The sequence below is a fragment of the Chaetomium strumarium genome (assembly GCF_033439665.1).
Source record: "Chaetomium strumarium strain CBS 333.67 chromosome Unknown B0T15scaffold_1, whole genome shotgun sequence".
NCBI classification, from domain to species: Eukaryota; Fungi; Ascomycota; class Sordariomycetes; order Sordariales; family Chaetomiaceae; genus Chaetomium; species Chaetomium strumarium.
Window position 1 is genome coordinate 2,450,447 of NW_026944429.1, and position 20,734 is coordinate 2,471,180.

The 20,734-nt window shown below is 57.2% G+C and overlaps 5 protein-coding genes across 5 annotated transcripts; 3 read left to right on the top strand and 2 right to left on the bottom strand.

The window, feature by feature from the left end:
- The first annotated feature begins 558 nt into the window (after window positions 1-558).
- Window positions 559-2,654, top strand: B0T15DRAFT_517289 (histone deacetylase-like protein). The gene has a single exon (XM_062868305.1). The coding sequence runs from the start codon at window positions 892-894 to the stop codon at window positions 2,380-2,382; it is 1,491 nt and encodes a 496-aa protein (XP_062725853.1). The 5' UTR covers window positions 559-891; the 3' UTR covers window positions 2,383-2,654.
- Window positions 2,655-3,682: 1,028 nt separating this feature from the next.
- Window positions 3,683-7,528, top strand: B0T15DRAFT_481564 (uncharacterized protein; the record flags this gene model as incomplete). The annotated part of the gene is made up of 4 exons (XM_062866034.1): window positions 3,683-5,209; window positions 5,262-6,202; window positions 6,265-6,953; window positions 7,026-7,528. The coding sequence occupies 4 exons, from the start codon at window positions 3,683-3,685 to the stop codon at window positions 7,526-7,528; spliced, it is 3,660 nt and encodes a 1,219-aa protein (XP_062725854.1).
- Window positions 7,529-7,883: 355 nt separating this feature from the next.
- On the bottom strand, window positions 7,884-8,871 carry B0T15DRAFT_488772 (eukaryotic phosphomannomutase; the record flags this gene model as incomplete). Its single annotated transcript, XM_062866537.1, has 3 exons — window positions 7,884-8,139; window positions 8,239-8,693; window positions 8,782-8,871. The coding sequence occupies 3 exons, from the start codon at window positions 8,869-8,871 to the stop codon at window positions 7,884-7,886; spliced, it is 801 nt and encodes a 266-aa protein (XP_062725855.1).
- Window positions 8,872-9,052: 181 nt separating this feature from the next.
- B0T15DRAFT_517294 (Sodium/calcium exchanger protein-domain-containing protein) lies at window positions 9,053-12,599 on the bottom strand. Its single transcript, XM_062868306.1, has one exon. It carries the CDS (start codon window positions 12,395-12,397, stop codon window positions 9,497-9,499), a length of 2,901 nt encoding a protein of 966 aa, XP_062725856.1. The 5' UTR covers window positions 12,398-12,599; the 3' UTR covers window positions 9,053-9,496.
- Window positions 12,600-13,367: 768 nt separating this feature from the next.
- On the top strand, window positions 13,368-16,208 carry B0T15DRAFT_481568 (condensin subunit H-like protein; the record flags this gene model as incomplete). Its single annotated transcript, XM_062866035.1, has 4 exons — window positions 13,368-13,456; window positions 13,558-14,170; window positions 14,229-15,860; window positions 15,930-16,208. The coding sequence occupies 4 exons, from the start codon at window positions 13,368-13,370 to the stop codon at window positions 16,206-16,208; spliced, it is 2,613 nt and encodes an 870-aa protein (XP_062725857.1).
- Between the last annotated feature and the right edge of the window lie 4,526 nt (window positions 16,209-20,734).

A 20,734-nucleotide genomic window follows, 5' to 3' on the forward strand; every position in this document is an offset into this window, starting at 1 on the left:
CCGCAGTAGCACGCTCCTTTTCCATGAGAGAAGTCTCTGGTGTTACGTTATATTCAGAAGAAGCCCCGAGTGGGCTGAAGAGTGCAGAAAGCAACGCGCAGGTGGAATGCGGAAAAAATACGGATACGATGATGCGGAGTGGCCAAGCGGGCTGCGCAGCAGGAAACGCAGGCAGAAGAAATGTGGTTCAGGAGCCTGAGAGAATTCCACAGCGCTCACCTCACGAAAACAGTAAATCTTCCTTCCTCGACCAGCAAGCCACCCCTGTCGCCCAAAAAGAGTGGTGCAAATTGAGAGATCGAGCTGGAGGTGAAGCCACCGTGCTTGTGGGGGGAGCAAGCAAGAATGGCGCTTTTTGTCAGATTCACGCAGCGGAAGAAGTTCGGTTCTCGGCCAAACCTGGAATTTGCAAACGAGCCCCAGTTCGGCCCGCCTGGCATGCATTCCGGCTTGCAGGGGCCAGAAGCTAGCCAGATTGAGACTAGCGTCTTTCTCAGGAGTTGGATCGCCGCATTGGATGAATCCACAGGCGATTTGTTTGTGCATCTCAGTTCTTAATCCACCAACCCTTTATCACAGACAGAGATTAGGCGCCGTGGTTACGATCTGACTGGTCCCGTTCCTGGTGGCATTACCCTTTTTATGGCTATAACAAGTTTGTGTGTTTATCACCCAGTTCTCCGATATGCTAAGAGCAGCTAACTCATCGGTGGACATCAGCTGCAGCCATCTCTGTCTAAAATATCAGTTCAACTTCCTGACCTCCAGCTGAATCTCAACCTGCATCTTGCACAATAAGGGCTCGCTAGAACCCGCCACCTTGCGAAGTGATTGTCGCCGAGAGGGCATCAGAAGGCATTTGTGGTTGGGCATATATCTTAGAGCGGCGCCATGGATGCCACGGCCTACAGGTATAGGCCACCAAAGCCAAACTATCTTCCACACGACATTGAAGTCGATCATCCCGTTGTGGAGGACTACACCCTCCCGCTCGGCACGGCCAATGACCGCGAAAATGCAATCTTCTTCAACAAAATGAAGTTCGCGGCCCAGGAGTACGGCATCGTCCGGCCCAAGGGCTACACAGTCTCATACCACGCCACACCCGAGATGGAGAAGCATCACTTCGGCCTGACACATCCCATGAAGCCCTGGCGCTTGACGTTAACTAAAAGCTTGGTTACATCATACGGCATGCCATTTGCCATGGACAACTATCTCACACGGGAGGCCACGTACGAGGAGCTGAGCGCGTTCCATTCGAACGACTACCTCGACTATCTGATCACGGCGGAGCCAGAAGACCAGCCGCGGGACATTGACAACCCCGACAAGGAAGTTAAGTTCAACCTCGGCGGAAGTGACTGTCCGCTCTTCCACGGGCTCTACGACTATTGCTCCATGTCAGCAGGCAGCTCATTAGACGCCGCGCGCAAGATATGCAGTAAGCAGTCCGACATTGCCATCGCCTGGGGCGGTGGGCTGCATCACGCCAAGAAGTCTGAGGCATCAGGCTTCTGCTACATCAACGACATCGTGCTCGCCATCCTGCAGCTTCTGCGCTTCTATCCCCGCGTGTTGTACATTGACATCGACGTCCATCACGGCGATGGCGTCGAGGAAGCCTTCTTTTCGACGGACCGTGTCATGACCGTTTCGTTTCACAAATACCAACCGGAACACTTCTTCCCGGGCACGGGCGGGCTCGAGGATAACGGGCCCAAAAATGAGCACAACCCTGGGGCGCACCATGCGATAAACGTGCCGCTGCAGGACGGCATCACCGATGAGCAGTACGAAGCCCTGTTCAAGAACGTCATTGGCGCCATCAACGAGCGCTACCGGCCCAGCGCCATTGCCCTTCAGTGCGGAGCCGACTCATTGGCGGGGGATCGTTTGGGCCGGTTCAACCTTCGGGTACAAGGCCACGGCGCCTGTGTCAGGTATTGCAAGAGCCTAGGCCTACCCATGATTATGTTTGGAGGCGGCGGGTACACCCCTAGAAACGTGGCCCGCGCATGGGCCTACGAGACGTCAATCGCCATTGGCGCCGACACGCACATTCCCGAGACGATACCGGAGCATGCGCCCTGGCGTGGCCACTTCATCCACGACACGCTGTTCCCGTCGCTCGAGCAGAGCATGAACGAGCCACGCCATAATCGCAACTCTGAAAAACGGTTGCGGGAGATCGTCACACATGTTCACGAGCAGCTGCGGTTTGTCTCACACGCGCCGAGCGTGCAGAGTCAAAGAATTCCGTCGGATCTAGAGGCCATCAGGGATGAGGTTGAAGCGCGGTTAAAGGAGGAGCAAGAAGAGAAGAGTGATGGGTTACGGACAATAAGAGAGGAAGGCGTCGGGCAGGCTCTGGAGTTTTGAGTTGATGTTGGGTGTATAAGCGGCATAGGAAACTAGCGGTATTGATCAGTGGCCAATATCATATGCTGATTGTGAGGGAAACCAGCGTATGTACATGGAGGATTCGAGACGAGAAACGGGCGCCAAGCCCGATAGTATGGGTCTTCGGCTCTGGGGACTCCTTCGTAGTGGGCCTGGCCGGGCCGTCCATGAACGCGGCAAGCAGCGGGCCAGGCCGAGAACTCGGGACGGATCACAGGGGCAATCATAGATCTAACATCCTCATTTTTTCATCTATCAGAATCAATGTCATGTGAGATGTGAGGTCCAATACGAAGCCAGCAACGGCCTGACCTTGCACGGCCTCAAAAGACATCCCCATTTACAGACCTGATTGTTCACCAAGTCCGACTCAAGCCCGGAACGCTCCTTAGAACTAACCTCGTGGCGAGCACTACCTGAGTTACTACAATAGCAATAGTAAATAAACAAACTTATCCAAGAAGGAGATTATACAAGGGTACCTGTATTTGGATTTGGAGTTAATACTATCTAAAGGCTCTCAACGGCTTCTGACTCTGAAATTCATCAGGTCCCTGCAAGCATCTTCGTCTTCCCAATTCCAGTGCAAAGCTTCATGGCGCCAACAGTTACCTATTGACCAAAAAGGGGCGGCCATATACGGATTCCATATTGTGTAAGCGCTCATGAGGGTCCAGTGACAGGATGATATCAGGTCAAATAGTATCCGACTATGATTTCTCACCACTCAAGGGTCCCTCCCAAGCCTGCTAAGCGCCCGCCCAAGCCGCGAGGCCAATCACAGAGCAGCTGCTCTCGAGCCGCCAACGATGTCCCTCCTTACGACCCCTGTTTGGCTTTTCCCCCTGGCTTCCCGTTCCCCCCTGTTCGATCGCAACGCGGGCGGCCTGCGCATTCTGGCCGCATATTTGGCCTGCCTGATGTTCTCGGCCTGGATTTCCGAAACTTGAGCTTCAGTCTGATCATTGAGCAGATTCTGTCGAGATAGCGAGGACTTTTCTGGTTTTTGCAGCTTCCGCAGCATCGTTTGAAGGTGTTTCGTCTCAGCAGCAACAGCTAGGTCACATCAGGTACGATACAGTACCCCGCCTTCCAGGTTACAGGGGGTTGTTGCCTTCGAAGAGGGGTTCTTCTGTCAGAGGTTCCTGAGCTCCAAACACTTGGCCATCAGTCAGGAGCAGCACCGCCTTTTTGCTCCAGGACTCGAGCCTGTCGGGCAAGCGTGGTCGATTGTCGCACTCGGTAGCCCGTGCCCGTGTTACATAGGCTTCAGATAACCATGGGCTCTCGGTCCCGCGACGTTCCGGACGAGGAGCTCTTCCTGAGCCGCCCGAGGCCGGATACCGAGGACTGCGACAGCCCGACCGTTGAACCGCTGAGAATATTCAAGCCCCAAAGTCCAGCAGGCGACAAGACATCGAATCGGCCTAGATACCCCGCCCCGCCGTCATCGTCATCTTCGGCAGCGGCGTCATCGACATCGGCGCCCAAGCCGAGCATCGCATCTCTCCCGCCGTTGCCGTCCTTCCCGTTCGGCGCCTCGAGCTCCGCCGCGCCCCTGCCCTACCCCGACGATGACGACCGCAAGGCCAAGCCGCAGCCAAAGCCCAGCCGCCTTCCTTACCCCGACGACGAGCCCAGATTGTCTTCCCCCGCAGGCAGGGTCTACAGTCCCCCGCCCGCATCCACGAGCTCGGGCTCAGGGTCTCCAGCGCAGAAGGACTCGTTGCCGCGTCCAACAGTGAGCACGGGCGACAGGAAGAGCGGCCTTGCTGAAAGACGTGGAGCGGTGCCGAAACCCTTGAGCCCAACCAGCCCGGCCGAGGACGAGGAGGGCGGCCTCTTCGCCAAGCCCCTGAGGAACCCCGTGGCGCCTGCGCCCAAGATATCCAACGCCTACCAGCAGAAGCCTTACTACCCCCCTCCCGGTCAAAATCAGGGAGTAAATATCGGCCGCTATGATTCAACTGCGTCAAACTCGACCACCCGGGCTAGCCGTGGGTCGCCGCCGCCGCCCGAGACACCCATCGTCGAGCCGGGCGCCATTCCCGGAGGAGGCATCGAAGCGCGGTATGCGGCGACTGGTATCTCGGGCACGGCGACTCTCAACAGCCTCCAGGTCCCGAGTGCCGCCGCCCAATCGCGACTAGCACAGTACGGTAACCAGGCGCCTCCGGCCCAACCCCAGCAGCAGCAGCGTCCATGGACACCCACTGAGGCACCGGGCCAGCAGCCATTCGGGCCCCCTACTGTGTACCAGGGCGCCGACGTGGTATCGAATCCGTCACCTCCACAGCAGACACCGGCTTTCAACCTTCCTCAGAACCCCACCCCAGCTACACAAGTGCCAGCAGGAGCCAACCTGCAGGTGAGCGTGCTGGAGCAGGACTTCGCGCGCATGCAGGCCTCCACACCTCCGCCGGCTTACACCAGCGTCAACCCAAGCGCGAGTTCGCAGTACCCGGCTGAGAAGCAACGACCGGCACAAGCGAGCTCGAGCTCTGCGAACGGCGCTCCTGCCGTGCCTTCGGCTTCTGCCAACTCCAACGCTCGGCCGGGTTCCGGTCCTTCCACTGTTGCCTCTCCGACACCTCAGAAACAGAACCCAGCCACCACCGCTGCTGCAACCATTCCTGCACATGTTGCGGGCCATCCTGCCTTTGCCAACGAGAGCAACTTAAACCCAGCGGCGGCTCAGAACGGGCAGCCGGCGCTGACACATACTCCTTCGCTCATGGCCGCCGCCCAGTCGCCGCCGCCGCTCCCCGAGGGCTGGATTGCACACCTCGACCAGAACTCGGGGCAAGTACTACTACATCCATCTAGCGACGCAAGCCACGCAATGGGAATTCCCCAAGGGACCCACCCCTCTAAACCACCACGATGTTGCCCCCTTATCGCCCACAGCGTCGACCTACGGCAATCCCCTGGGCTCGCCACTTCTGGGCGGAGGAAAGGCAGGTCTTGCCTCGCCCATGTTCCACCCACAGGGCCATCCAGGCTATGCCGAGAGCATCATGAGCGTCACGACGTCTGTGGCCCCCACGACGGGCTTCACCGGCCCGCCTCCCTCTGCGGGTGTTGATGTGTACAAGGTCATGCCCACCAACGGTGTGTACTTTGGGCCGTACCTGCGCTATGTGAACATGGACCTGGAACGGGGCATCTGGCTGGGCAGCATCATGCTGGTTACTGACGCGCCGCAACCTCCGACCATCCACATCCACTTGAGCGTCGACCTGTCTCCCAACCCGCGCCAGCTCATCCCGCAGAACATCTACACGCACCAGAGGTGGGTCTTCTACAAGTACGATGTAGACCTCCAGATGTCGGACCACGGCACGGAGCGGTGGACGTACGCCGTGACATCGCACCTCGGGTGCACGCGCTACGAGTTTGTCGTGGCCGGCCGCTACGAGACGGGCTGGCGCATGATTGCGCACTCGGGCAACGACTTCGCGCCGTCGACGAACCAGAACGAGCGGGCCAAGCTCGGAGGCGTCGGGTTCATGTGGAAGGACATCCTGCAGAAGAACGTCGACTGCGGCGGCTTCCACGTCCAGCTGGGCCTCGGCGCCCAGATCTATGGCGATCGGTTGTGGAAGGAGGTTCCGCTGCTCAGGCAGTGGCTGTCGATGCAGGGCAGGGAGAACCGCAAGAATGCCCCCTGGACCGCGAGGCATCAGGAGGACGTGTTGCACGCGTACTTCCACTACTACACCAGCCACTTCGACCAGCCGTTCATGCGGGAGGCGTTTGCGCAGATCCCGCACGTCTTGCAGATTGACGACCATGATATGTGAGTTTTCTGTCCCTCATCCTCGATGGGATCCGTGGATTGTACTGACCCCCTTTGGTTAGCTTCGACGGCTTCGGCTCCTACCCCGACTACATGCAGTCGTCGGCCGTCTTCAAGGGCATCGGCCGCATCGCCATCGAAATGTACCTGCTCTTCCAGCACCACACGACGGTAGAGATCCTGCGCAACGTCAGCTCTGACATGGACCTATTCACTATCACCGGTGCCGGGTGGCACTTCATCAAGTATCTCGGCCCCGCCGTCGTCGTTGTCGGCCCAGACTGCCGGTCAGAGCGCACGCATAACCGGGTCATGGCCGGCCCGACGTACCAGGGCATCTTCCCCAAGGTCGCGACGCTGCCGCCGAGCGTGCAGCACTGCATTTGGATGATCTCGGTGCCCGTCGTGTATCCGCGCCTGGAGACGGTCGAGACGCTGGCCAACACGTTCGCCACGGGCAAGAAGGCGGTCAACACGACGTACAACATCCTCGGCAAGGTCACCAGCTCGGTGGCAGGTGTGGTGGGCGGCAAGGAGGTGGTGGCGCAGGGCTTCAAGGAGGTCAAGAAGGCCGTGGGCAAGTCCGGGCTGATGGGCAACGTTCTCAACCAGTTCGGCGAGATAGACATCGGCGAGGAGCTCAAAGACCTGTGGACGCACGAGTCTAAGGACCTGGAGAGGACATACCTAATCCGCACGCTGCAGGGCATCGCTCAGCAAAAGGGCATCCGGATGACCTTCCTATCTGGCGGTAAGCCCCCCTCACCCCATATCTCCCCCCTACTCTCAAAGTTGAACTCAACTAACATCCCACCCCCTGCAGACGTAAACTGCTGCGGCGCAGGTCTCGTCCACGACCCCTCCCATCCGTCCGACCACAAGACCATGTACCAGATCATCGCCTCGCCCGTCGTGGCCGCACCGTGCGGTAGCTACCTGCTCAAGATGCTGCACAACAACAAGCTCCTCTACGTGCCACAGAACGGCCACAAGTCGACCCACGAGGTGTCCGACACCAAGGAGGACATGATGGAGATCTTCCACACCGACGCGACGGGCGCGGCGCGCGAGCACAAGAAGCTCATGGCCCGCCGCAACTACGTCGCCATTGTCGCGTACGACCCGGACGCCATTGCGAATGGAGCAGGTGTTCCTCAGGCTGCTCAGCAGGTTCAGGGGTATGCGGCGAGCGTGGCGAGCGGGAATTCGGGCGGCTTGAGCAAGCTAAGCTTGGCGGTGGACTTTGTCGTGCAGGGCGACGGGGCATACCAGGCTACGACCAAGTACGGCCCGGTGATCGTGCCACATCTGGAGTTTGGGCATTGAAGATACTAGTAGTAGCTAAGTAGTAGCTGATGTGTGTTTGAAGGATGTGGTGGTGGTGATGATGATGATGGCGATGATCTCTGGATTTTGGTATGTCTGCCCTTTACTCCAAGTGATGTTGGATGGATCTCTCTAAGCGCATCTTGCCTGTTGTTTGGGACTTAGATGGGTCCTGTTCTTGGTGTTCATAGCGTCTTATATCAGCGGGTGTTTGAACAGCGCGTTCTTGACTGTCGACACATTCCTGGTAAATCACCCCCCAATTCTTATTGGATGCATACCCTCATTGCAATGCGGGTATCTTTTGATGGGGTATCATCATCACTTTATTACTATCCAGCGTTTTCCCCACTGGTTACTCCAGGTTGAACAGCTTCTTCAGCTCGGCCATGGTGTCGGCCGGCCCCGTCACCGAGTGCCCAATGGTCCTGCTGTCCGAGTAGATTTCGTAGTCGTTGCCCCCCTCGAAGGTCTTGTCGCCAAAGAAGTGGATCGTTGTGTAGTGCACGCCGCCGGGACGCTTCGCCTCGTTCTCGATGTGCTGCAGGCAGTACGTCTTGTCCCAGCCGGTCGGGAACACGTCGAACGAGATTTGCCCGCCGATGGAGAACCTTGGCCGGGAAGTTCAGTTATTAGTACATACATTGCGGAATGGAAACAAACCCAAGGGGGAGAAGGCGGGGAAGAGAAGAAAAGAAAAAAAAACATACGTCAGCCCCAAATGTCCGAACCGCTCCCTCAGCTTCTCCACAAACGCCTTCCGGATCCCGTGTTGCTTGTCATATTGCTCGTACTCGTTCCTCTCCTTGGTGCTCGCGTTCCTCCCAATGGGCGACACGTTGATCATGCCGTTGCGGAACTCGACAAAGGTGCCCCGCTTGACAGGGATCTCGAGGTCGGCAATGTAGTGCAGGATGAAGCGCACCAGCTCCTTGTACTGCTCCTCGCCGATCCACTTGATGAAGCTGTTGGAGGGGAGCGGCTCGCCCAGCCGGTAGGCCGTCAGCCCGTTCTCGGCGAAGCAGAAGTCGAAGAGCGACGTGACGTTGATGTCGGACGTCCCGAGCTGCTCCTGCTGCTTGACCAGGTCGCTGCCGCCCACGAAGCCGATGGCCACCTTTTGGCGCAGGCGCGAGAGGAGGTTGAGCATCTCCGGGGAGGCGCTCTGTTTTCGAATTGGTTTTTGGGTTAGCATGATAAGGAACGGGTCGGGAAAGGTGAGAGACGCCGGGAGGGAAAGGGATGGAGCATACCAGGCGCGCCGGAGTGAGAGTGCCATCGACGTCGAACAGGCAGATGGTGTTCTTGATTTCGCGCTCGGCGAGGGGCGGGTAGGACGCCATGGCTGTGGTGGGGATTTGTGGTCCGAGAAAACGATTGGGAGTACTGCAGTGAGCTTGCGAGAGAAGCAAAACAGGCGATTGAAGTAAAGCAAGACACTGAATTGTTCTTACTCCCAAAGAATCGGTGAAGGGAGACACAGCTCTTCTACAATCGGCACCCCTGCCCCACGTTGTCGTCAGGAAGGGGAGCTGAGAGGACAGTTTGGATTGCGGTGCCCCTCCTGACCCCTCCCTTTCCTCCACTGGCCGCCAGCGGCCAAGCATGGCCCCACCTTCCCCGCCAAACGGGTGTTCCCTTGGAGCACTCAGGGGCTAACTTAAAACGATTGCGCGCCACGAGGTAACAGTTATACCTCATCCAATGGATGTTCAACATCGGGCTCATGGCGTGGCGATAGCTCGCACTCCAAGTCGGAGTCGCCGTCGACAGTCTGTTGAATCGAGTCCACCAGACGGAACTCCGCACTTCGACCTAGGAGTCATGGGTCGTTGTGTCAAAACCTTAAAGTTAAAGTTTGCAGCAGACTTCGGGTGCACAGGAATGGATAGCCGTGATGAGATAAATGGTATACTATACGGGCAGGTTCGTAAGGTAGATAAACAAACACCCTGGTCCTTCAAACCCTCACGACACGTCCGAGAATCCGTTCGTGAGCTCGACGACCAAGTTGACAGTGGTGCCAACCGTCCAGATGCATATCAACCCCCAGCCAATCTTGCGACTCATTACCCACTGGTTCCAAGGTACGGCAATGAGCAGCACAAGCAGGGTCAGCAATACCGTGACCGCCGAGATCATGAGCGTTCCGCCGATTTGGATGCGGTACGGCTTGTAATGGAGCGGTGCGTCAGGGTGCTTCCGATGCTTGCGGTTGGCCGAGTTGATGCCCATCCAGGCGCCACCGATGCCAACGCCCAGGAGGATGTTGAGCATCGGGCCTCCGAAACACGCAGCTAATGCCATGACGGGATATCCCAGCCGCGCAACGGTTACATCGGCCACGAGGTCGCCCAGTGAGTTGCCCACGGCAAAGACGGTCAGGCCCAGGATCGCTTCCGAGATATCGAGGATTACGCCAAAGGCCTTCAGGACTCCGACTACCTCCCCGGCAATGGTCGAGATCCACGCGACGCCGATGACGAACCCAAGGAAACACAAGACGAAGTGGTACTTGGGCTTCTGGTCCGCGCTGGTGGTTTTGAGGAGCGCAGCCAACAGGCAGAGTGAGATCAGGAGGGAGTATAACACCATTCTCAGGAGGGTCTTCACCGGATGCTCTAAGTTGTCCGCTGTGTTGGCCCAGATGAGGCAGGAAACAAAGAGCGGCCCGGTAAAGAGCTGGAGCGCGACCAGCCACCTGTTCCAACCGGAGGCTGTCTCGGACGAAGCTGTGGCGCCATCAGAGCCAACATCAGTTGGTTTTGGCCTCTGCGGAACTTGCACAGCTGGAGGCTGATGGTGGTCTGGCGGTTGTGGGGCATTGAGGGACAACAGCGATGGCGACATGCTGAGCGGTGACCTTGACCCTGTTGATCGGGCTCGTCGTCTGTACGCTTGCCACTCTGTCTCTGGCTCAAGTTGAGCACCGTCGTCTACAGAGACGAGTGGCGCCGCGCTTCCGGGCTGGCCAACTGACGGGGAGTTCATCTCAGTGTCATTGTGTGTACTCTCGGTTTCCACCACCGGCAATGTTGCCACAAGGATGAAGATGCTTGGAACCGAGATCAAGCTGACCGCCTTATCCCAGAGCGCCTTCTCCTTCCACCCCTGAAGGGTGGGAAACATAGTGCTAAGAAGGACGTGGGGAGCCGGCAGCAATCCGTACGGCCACCAGTTCACCGGCCTAGGATGCTCTGCATGATCGTCAAGGCCGGGGAATGAGTGATGTCTCGCGTCCAGTGCGTTCAGTGGCGGAAATGGAAATCCGGGCTCGGGAATGGGGGTCAGCACGGCAGGGGATTCGGATAGACCGGGGAAAGGCGAGAACGAGGGAGAGGAGCGTCCGCTGGAGCGTCCGCTGGGGGAGGGAATCTGGATATGCGGGAGTCGGTGGACGCGTCCCGCTGGATGAGAGTGTTGCGTCGCATGGTCGACAGGCATGCCAGAACCAAGCGGCGGCGCAAGCATTCCGTCGATGGTACGAGCAGCCGAACTCCCCCGGGATTCAGGCATCGGGACGGCATCGCGCCGGGGAAGGGCAGCATTGTCGAGGTTCAGGGGCTGGTTTCCATACGATAGGGAACGCTCTGTTGGCCCAGGTCGTACCTCGCTTGGCATTGTTTTGGTTCGTGGGCGGCCACGAGGATCATCGGGCGTGGAGTTGGCTGAGTGCTGGACCGAGTACGACCTTCCATGCAGCGGGCCTAGGTGCATGTTTCTTTCCTTCTGGAGGGAGGACAGCACCGATCTGAATTCCAGCGCGCCCAGTAAGCTTGGCCGAATGGGGGTTATGGTTGTGTTGCTTCGTCCCCAGCGGGGCCGGTTGACTCGCATGCTGCTCGCCATTTCGGCGGCCACATGGACTTCCCGCTGTTCCTCTTCTTCGTCCGGTCCGGCAGATGGCACTCCGTCGACCTCGATCCGCGGCCCTCGTTCCAGCATGCTGATATCGCCAGGTTCCGAAGCACCCCTAGACCTACCGCCAACGGGAGCTGCCTCGTCCTCGTCCGGCTCGTCACGATAAGGCTCCAGCTCGTCGGCACCGCGAGGCGAGACGCCATGGAAGTGTGTCCGAGAGGCCACATCTCTCTGTCTCTGCTTTCTCCTTCGCACGGTGAGCCAGTGCCACCCGACCACCACCACCACGTAGAACAGGTAGAAGCCGATCATGGTGAAGCATTCCCACAGGTGTAGCTCGCCGTCGGCCAGAAAGACCATAGTGAAGCTGATGGCGAGGATGAAGAACAAAATGTCCCTCACAAATGTGCGCTTGCTGACTTTGAACTCGCGAACCAAGGCCATGGAGCCGGCGACAACCGCAGTGATGAAGCCGGCGGCACCGATCAGCTCACCGACCGCCATGCTTCCGCTGTTGGAACCCATGGCGGCAAAGGTGCTGAACACGTCCGGAGAACCATTGCCGAAAGCGAGGAAGGTCACGCCGGCCAGACTCTCGCTCAGCCCGAGCACGCTGGCGATGGTGCTGAGATTGACGCTGAAGAAGTCGCTCGCAGCGATTCCGATGGTGGTGAACAGCAGACCGAGCCAGGCGGTGAGGATGGCGAAAGCGACGGGTTTCGCAGATCCTAGCGTGCAGTAGTAGAAGGACAGGTAGTGTATCAGGCCGGCCTCGTCATCTTCACAGTTCGCCAGGACGAACGCGCACTGGTCGACGGCATGGTGCACGTTGCGGCAGTCGACATCGGTCGCCTGCAAGCCTCTAGGATTCAACCCGAAATGGCTGCGACTGCTAGGGCCCGCCGCCGACTGGAAGAGCGCGAGGAAGGTGATTGCGCCGATCAACAGGAGGGCTGCAACGGTCGGGCGGCCGCTATATCGGCTCCGCATTGGGAGAGATGGTGCCATTGTGTCACCGGGGCATGGCGCAACTGAGGACACAGCGCGACGAGCCCATAAGAAGCGGGCGCACTAGGTAGGATAATCAATGGTTCTAGGTTGCGCTTTCAACATCCAGAGGTTATGAGATCATTTCCATGACAAGTCGCGGCGAGGCGCACGCAGCCCACAGGTCGGTGCATAGGTAAGGTACTAGTAAGTAGTTAATCGGTATTAAAAGCGGAGTTGACGGTTGTGGTCATCGTCAACGGGCTGCTTGGCCCTGGAATCTCGAGCTATCCGAGCGCTACGTAATTGGACGGACCGGACTTTGCCTGTTTTGGGACGCAAACTTGGAACCTGTATAGCATCCGTTGGGCAATACTATGGTAAAGAGGGGGTGACCAACTCGGATAACCTCACAACTAGCGCTTCAGTTATACATGGATAAGGTAAAAGAGATACTCTTCTAACTCCCAGGTTGGCTTTCCACACTTTGGAGGGCACCGTCCATTTATCCACGCCGCCAACGCTTGCTTCAATACTGGCGCAGTTTGCTTAACAGTACGGGTTACTAGTACTAGGCTTAGCCACACAAACGCCACACCACCTTTACCATAGGTACCTTAGGGTAATGGTATCGCCGACAAATATACAGCACAACGCAGGACAGGGTAGAGCTTCGTGATATTTGACACCATTACAGGCATTTCAATCAGCTCCAGGAAACAGAGTTTACTTTCCTCCTATTCCAGGCCAAGGAGAATTCGCACGGTATACAGCGGCGATGTACGGAGTATGTATACAACATCGAGGCTCGCATGGTAATACCTAGCCACACCCCGTATTCTGGATACGCTTCAACCAATAGTTAGCGGATCGCCCCGCACCCCCGAACGGCTGTAGTAAACAAACACACGCTGGGTTGCCAAATCTCAACTGCAGCCAGTGACGGCAACCGGCAACCACTGTTGGATTGCAGCGACACCACGATACAAAGATGGCCAGAGTTGCCCATGCATCGCGAAGAAGCGTAAGCCGGAATGTTTCCGGTTCGCTCGCCGACTCGCCATTCAAATCACCTGTCAAGTGAGTCGCTCGCGTTGTCTTGATTTTGTGGTTCTTCTCGCAGCAGCGAAAGCGCGCTCCGGCACATCCACGGCGACATGGGTTAATCGGACATGGCGTAGAATCCCACTCAATGACGACGCGGAGGAGAAAGCGAAGCGCTCGCATGGGCGTAAGGCCGCCCATGAGGCCCAGATAAACCAACTCAGGGCCGCGGCCACGAGTACGCCGCGCAAGTCGAGCACCTCGCTCAACGACCTGCAGAATGTCGACACGCCCGGGTCTGAACCGCGGACACCCCGACGACGCAAGAGCGGCAACCACACCATCATACTAGACGATGACGAGCAGCTCGTTGTTGGCGGCAAGGCCGTCACCCCCATGAAGCGAGTGCCCATCTTGGCCAACTTTGAGGAGTGGATGAAGATGGCGACCGACAACAAGATCAACGCGGCCAACTCGTGGAACTTTGCGCTCATCGACTACTTCCACGACATGTCCTTGCTCAAGGAGGGCGATGGCGTCAACTTTCAGAAGGCCAGCTGCACTCTCGACGGCTGCGTCAAGATCTACACGAGCAGAGTCGACAGTGTTGCTACGGAAACAGGCAAGCTTCTGAGCGGTCTGGCTGATAGCCGCGACAACAAGAGGAAGGACCGCGAAGGTGACGAAGACGAGGAGGATGAGGATGAGGTCGACGAGGAGGGGAATGTGCGCAAGAAATCCAAGAGAAAGGTCTGCTCTTCCGCAATTCCCAAATTTGCCTTTGGCCCCATCATTAACTTTCCCACAGGCGCAAAGATCTTCGGAAGCGACGTTGGCTCCGTCGTTCGCCTCTTTACAACTAAAGAAGCTGGAACTTGAGTTTGCTGTTGATCCTCTGTTCAAGAAGGCGTCTGCAGATTTTGACGAGGGCGGTGCGAAGGGTCTGCTGTTAAACCACTTGATGATCGACTCGCAAGGCAGAATTGTCTTTGACAGCAGCGATGACGCCGATGACGCCGCTCAGGCTGCTTCCAAGTCCCGCAAACAAAGCGTCGGGGAGGAGGTTGACGGCGAGGGCGATCTTTCTATGACCGACCACGAGAACACCCCGGTCCCAGAGGAGCCAGAAGAAGAGGAGGATGTTGAGATCGACATTGAAGGACTTCGCGCCAGCTTCTTTCCGGACTTGAGCATTCTTGACAGCATGGATGTCTGTCCACAACTAAAGACGTTCGAGCTCGGTGACCCATCTGGTTCCCTGGACATCCCCTTCCTGAGGGCCCCGGAAGACTGGCGCCAGGACAAGGAAAAGACACCTGGACCCGGTGGCATCGGCGACAAGTCGGGCATGTTCATAGACGAGGAGAATCCCCTTGGATTTGACGACGAAGACGGGCTCGGGACGTTCGACTTGGGGGCCGATGCCGACTTTGGCGAAGGAGGGGAAGCATGGGCGCGGGAGGCCGCCCTCGAGCCACAGATGATGCGGGTTTTGGATGCAGGTCTAGGAGATGGCGCCGCTGCGGACGGGGAAGGCGATGGGGCTGATTTGCTAGACGCCGGGAATGGTGATTTTGCCATATCCATGACGCACGCGCAGAAGGCCGACAGGATGCACGAAGACATTCTCAGTTATTTTGATCAGGCACTCCAAAAGAACTGGACAAGCGCAGAGCACTGGAGGATACGAAAGATCAAAGATGTCAACAAGCCTACGGAGCCTACGAGACAACGCAAGGAGAAGCAGCCGTTCGAGATCGACTTCGCGGCCCCCTTAGATCCAGCAGTCGCCGAGGTGATCTACACCCAGGCCTCCTCAAACTCGACTATCTCCATGCCCAAGAAAGACTGGAAGTCGAAAACGCGCAATCTGCTCCCCGACGATAAGCATTTCAGCTCCAAGCAGCTCCTTAGCCTTTTCCTCAAACCGAAAGCCCGGATGGGCCGGCGGCGGGTCCTCGGCAGCAGCCGGATAGGCAACGTTGACGCGCATCGTCAGAACGACATCCCTGAGGGCGAGATGGATGAGGCTTTCTGGGCCTCGCAAAAAGCGCCCCTCCATTCTGACGGCGGTCGTCCCCACTCTGAAGACTCCCCGCAAGGCGACTACGACGCGAACTTCTTCCAAGACGATGGACTTCCCTTCGCAGGCGGCGGCGGCCTCGACGACGACGACGACATGGATGAATTTGCCGACGCGCGCGAGCACTTCTCCCCCGAGGCCGGGGAGCCGGGCATGACGACCGACGTGGGCATGACGGGCGCCTTTGGCGGGATGACGGTTACTAACCCAACCGACCTGGCGTTTGGCACCATGCTGGTGACGCAGAACAGACGGGTCAAACCCGAGTATGTGCAGTACGCGCGCGTGGCGAAGAAGGTGGATGTGAGGCGCCTGAAGGAGGAGCTATGGAAGGGCATGGACTTGGATACCCTGGCTGTATGTGCACCCATATACATCCCGTGCACGCATTTTTTGATCTTGCTGGTTACTAACATCGGTTCGTAGGCGAACCGGGACAACAGCCGCCTGATGACGCCAACATCGCCAGAGAAGCCCGCAGACTCCAGGGGCGAGGACCCGACGCTCAAGTTCACGGACGTCATGAACAACCTGCAGCGCGTCTACCCGAAGCCGGCCATGGACGACATCTCGACCAGCTTCTGCTTCATCTGCCTGCTGCATCTGGCGAATGAGAAGGGCTTGGTCATCGACAAGACGGAGAGCCTGGACGAGTTGTACATCAGGAAGGATTGGAATGCTGAGATTACCGAGGGGGGTGAATAAGGGTGATTCATCATCCGTGTCTTTCTCTGGCGGACTGTTCGTTCGCCGGTCGTTTGTTAGGTGGCGGTTTTGGTTGAACAATGGGGGCCGTTACGTCTCCTGTCGCGTGGTATCAGTGTATAGATGGATATGTCTGGGCAGGCATGTTTCGGGGTTCCCGGCTGGGTCGATGAGCGTTGCATGGGATAACACACATGCGCCTGCAACAGTATTGGTTGTAGTTGATGGCTTCTATGATGACGAATATCACTGTCCTGCATGATTTGCATTCAAACTTCCAGCCACGCCACCAAGACAGGGGCACAGCATTCGTGTATCAAGGTTCTGATGCTGGATTCTGGGACGCCTATAGCGAAGATCGTACATACATAAGCCGGTGTAAATCTGAACGGAAGCTGGCATATGTTTATGCGTGGAGGCCATTTCTATTCGCCCTCTTTCTTGCCGCCCGAGGCACTCTTCCCATCTTCGTTCTTTCGAGTTCCATCCCGCCCATCAGCGACGGCGTCCAGCTCTTCGGCCGAAACGCCGAGCGACGCCAGTATCGCATCCACCTTGCTCTCCAGATTGCTCAGATTCGCCTCAAGGGTTGAGGCAGTCTGCTCCCCCCTGTTTTATGTAATAAACGACACTGTCAGCAGATGCGAGCACAGCAATCGGTACTCGGCAGTGCTATGGCGGGTACATGCGTCTCCGGGCACTGCCGGATCTGCATTGTGCATCCCTTAGCAGGAACCAGAACCGGGCCAGCTCGGCCTCACGGGAGATATCGCAAAGGCTAGTCTGGTAAATGGAGTGGATAGAAAAGAGGGCATCGTAGGGCAAAACCGGGTCTTATACGAAGGGCAAGGCGGACGCGAAACGCTACACCTCGCGTCTGCTTCCGTGCCCCATGAGGACTAACGACGCGTCAAGCCGTGCCGTGCCATGCGAGTCGTGGAAAGGGGGATAGGGAGGTAGACTCGATGGATCAACCGACCTTGCATGCGCATTTGTTGACCTGAAGGGGAGATGACTATCGTTATAGCGTTGTGGGTGTCGAGGGTGATTGCCAGTCTAACTGATCCACCTATCCAGGAGCACTTGCTACGGAGGCCGGCCGGCAGTTGGTGTCTTCGCTGTCATTCACTGTGCAGGTTGACGGAGCGATTGCCTGACTTTTTGTCTCTGGCTGCTGGAAGCGGTAAAGGCGGTGGAGAGGGATGGGTTTTCAATATGCGTGCTCCAGGGATCCGTTGCTATGGGAGAGTCACCAGATCCCATCATCCCGTTATTATGGCAGCTTTGCGGTGTTTTGAGCCGGTTCCCGGGAGCTGAGCATGGGGATTGGCCGCCAAGGAGAAGAGGGAAAGCGCATCATACCTCGCAAGGTCTCTGAGGGCCTAGACCGCAAGCACGCATTGGGCGGGACGTCAGCCAAAAAGCATTGGATGGGCGGACAAGACGCAGGGCTGAAGAGCGCGGGGCGGACAACCCCCCGAGGCGGTTCCGATGAGGCAGGCAGGACAGAGCAGCCAGTGTAGGTAGGTGGGTGGGTAATAAATGCAACTTACCTGCGCCAGATGGTCGTTGATCGACGACGATGATGACGATGAGTTCTCACTGCTTCCATTCAATCCATTGCTGGAGGCGTCAGCGCCGCGAGACCCGGGAGGGGTGTTTGGCGCCATGTGGGTGTTGCCGGCAGGGAGGCGACGGTCGAGTCCAGTTGGGAGCAGTGTTGCCGACGATGGGAAATCGCCGCTGTTTCTTCCGCTCCCTGCTCGAGCTTCCGGTCGGTTGCAGAACTTGCAGCAAGTTGCATCTGTGTCGTGTCCACTTTTCTTATCGGCAAGCTTACCGCTCTCGGCCTATCAGGCTGTTGTTGGAAAAGGGGCGAATGCGATGTGCCAGCATGCCAAACCGATGAAGCTTTTCCGTGATCGGTGGTTCCTCTCAGGCACCGCATGCCGCTCCGACAACCGAGACTGTACCGTACCACGGACATACTCATATATACATACATACATACATAGGTACATGCATACAGTACCTTACGTATGTACGCGACGACACCTGCAGCAAGGCTATGTCGCTTGAGGGGGCGCTGCTGGGCCACATAGGTGGCTCGGTCCGTCTAGTGTATCCGTACAGAGTACCTTGTCGTGACCGATGCAGCCGTCAGTTTACCTGGTGTGAGAACTCCTATCACTCCGCAGTGGTATAATGAGAGCCTCGGTACGTATTTAAATTCGTTGTACGGATTACCGTGTACTGCTTATGGCAGAGGGGTGTTTGCCCAATCCCCTGGGCTTTTGTTCGATTAGTTTTCCAGACGTCGAGCTCAAACATGCAAGTTCGGACAAGCAGCAGGGGAGCGGCAGACGTGACGTTGAGGCGAACGGTCTAGGCCCTCACTTGATCTCCAGGAATCTGGACATTGTCTGACCCACCCAAAACGAACTCATGACCTGATCAGTGGCACCCAATTGCTTATCCCAAAATCGGGAATCCCATAAGCGCCGAACCGGCAATTCTCAAGTGGAAGAGGACAATGGCGGCGCGGCTTTCCGTGTTGTTATCGCACCCACTGTTTTCACTTTTGCGGTAACGAGCCATGGTTCTCTTTCTAGTACGGCCCGGGGACTATTCAGACTAGTAATGTACACACAGATTCTCAGATGCCCCGGCTTCGGCTCCAAGAGGCAAACTGTAAGGTACAAGTACCTTATCTACATGTTACCGAAGTACTAGACCTTCGCAAGATGGTGGTTTCGACGCATGGTTCCGGACTGTCGAAACACCGTCTCCTCGGTCAACGGACAGCCTTTGAGAGTCTCAAGTTTACTGCGCCGCAATCCGGGTACTGGTTGTGAACCTCAGCGCCGCCCTTAAATCGCCGAAGGAAAGGCTAGGTAGTGCGCTCACGCTCGGCAGTGTAACTAATTTCCCCGGGGTCACAGCAAACTTCTCAACGCTCTGACAGTCTGGATTCTGGTTGCTTGTTTGCCCGTGTGGGAACAACAACAGAGCACACGACAGGGATGAGTTGGGTGGCAGCGCGGATTCCCAGTGTCGATAGTTGGGTCGGAGTGCCCCGCCACGATGTCGACAACAGGTCCGTTGGTGTTGACCGGGGAGCCGGGCCTCTCTTATACACTCCATCCACCTGTACACGACACAGTATCCCCTCTAGGCCTAACGAGAAGCAGTCTCCTCATCAGCTTTCCATTCCTTTGCCCTGGCATTCCTGCTTTTCAACAGAGCGCACAGGTTGGTTGTGGTCGATCAGCACGAGGCGGTTGCGGAACAAACTCGCCAAATCCGCACCAAAAGCGAGAAGATTGGCTGGCTCGTTGATCGCTCATGCCACCGCAATGCTGCGGCCGCTAGCCCGTGTTGGCAAAGCGGCGGGTAGGCTGCCCCTCATTGGCCGAACATCGCCGTGCTTCCCTCAGAATCGTACGTTTTTCATGTGCGCTCATGAATTCGATGGAGATCGAGATCCTCCCCGTCCCTTTTCCTTTCCACGCCCACGGCTTTGCTGGTCGTTGGTCTTCCCAAAGCGCGACGATCCATCCCCTGCCACTTTCCAAGCATGTCAGCTGTTACACAGTCTCCGGCGCCATTTTGCATCCGTGCACCTGCCATATCATTGGGTTGAGAATGGGAATCCCGAAGCCACTTTGACGGCCGGACGCGGTTTTGGACGCTACCTACTGTACTAAGTTACCTTGCCCTACCCGACAGTTACGGATACAACTAGGTGGAATTTGCCATCCAGTGCACGAACTGAAAGTCATTTCCCTTGGCCAGAGCTCACAACGAAGACAAACTTGGATACACGGACATTCGGCCTGATCAAGAGGGTCAAGCCGTCCAATCGACAGAAGACCAGATCCGCTCGAACTTTCGTGATCTTGACGGCCTTTCCACGCTAACTAACCACCCTAATGTAAGTACCTTGTACCTCCGGGTACTCGGCGAATTCTCTATCTTGTGCTGCAGCTCGGTAGCATCTTGGTCCCTCGACTAGCCCGGGGGTGGAGCCTCGCTCTTGGATCGTGGAGGTTCCCTGCTGGCTTGGAATTCGCACCCTCCTCTGGCATCTGCCCGGTGGTGCAGCTGGGCTCGAGTCAACAAACTTGAGAATCGCATCCGACTATTCTCTCTTTGGTGAATCATCCCCGGTGATTTCGCATGGGAGCATGTTGTTCAACTGGAGCCCCCCACTCCCACAGACTTTTGACCATTGTTGCTCCGTCTTCTCTGCATCGCTACCACAGTGCTGTAGACTTTGGTGTCTGCACATCAGTCTAGTCTAGTGTATGCATACTAACACAACCCCAGATATTCCATATCAAACGGCCAGACTTTCGCAGTCGAGGGGAAGGAAGTCTAGGCCTTGCCTCAGGTCCCAGATAGTTTCACGCTGCCAGAGCTCTGCGCAATCGAGAAGTCCCCCGGCCAGGCGCGAGCCGGATCCCGTAACGCCAGCCAGCCATTCTTAGCCGTCCCTGTCCGAGCAGCAGACCCGTTCCTACCTA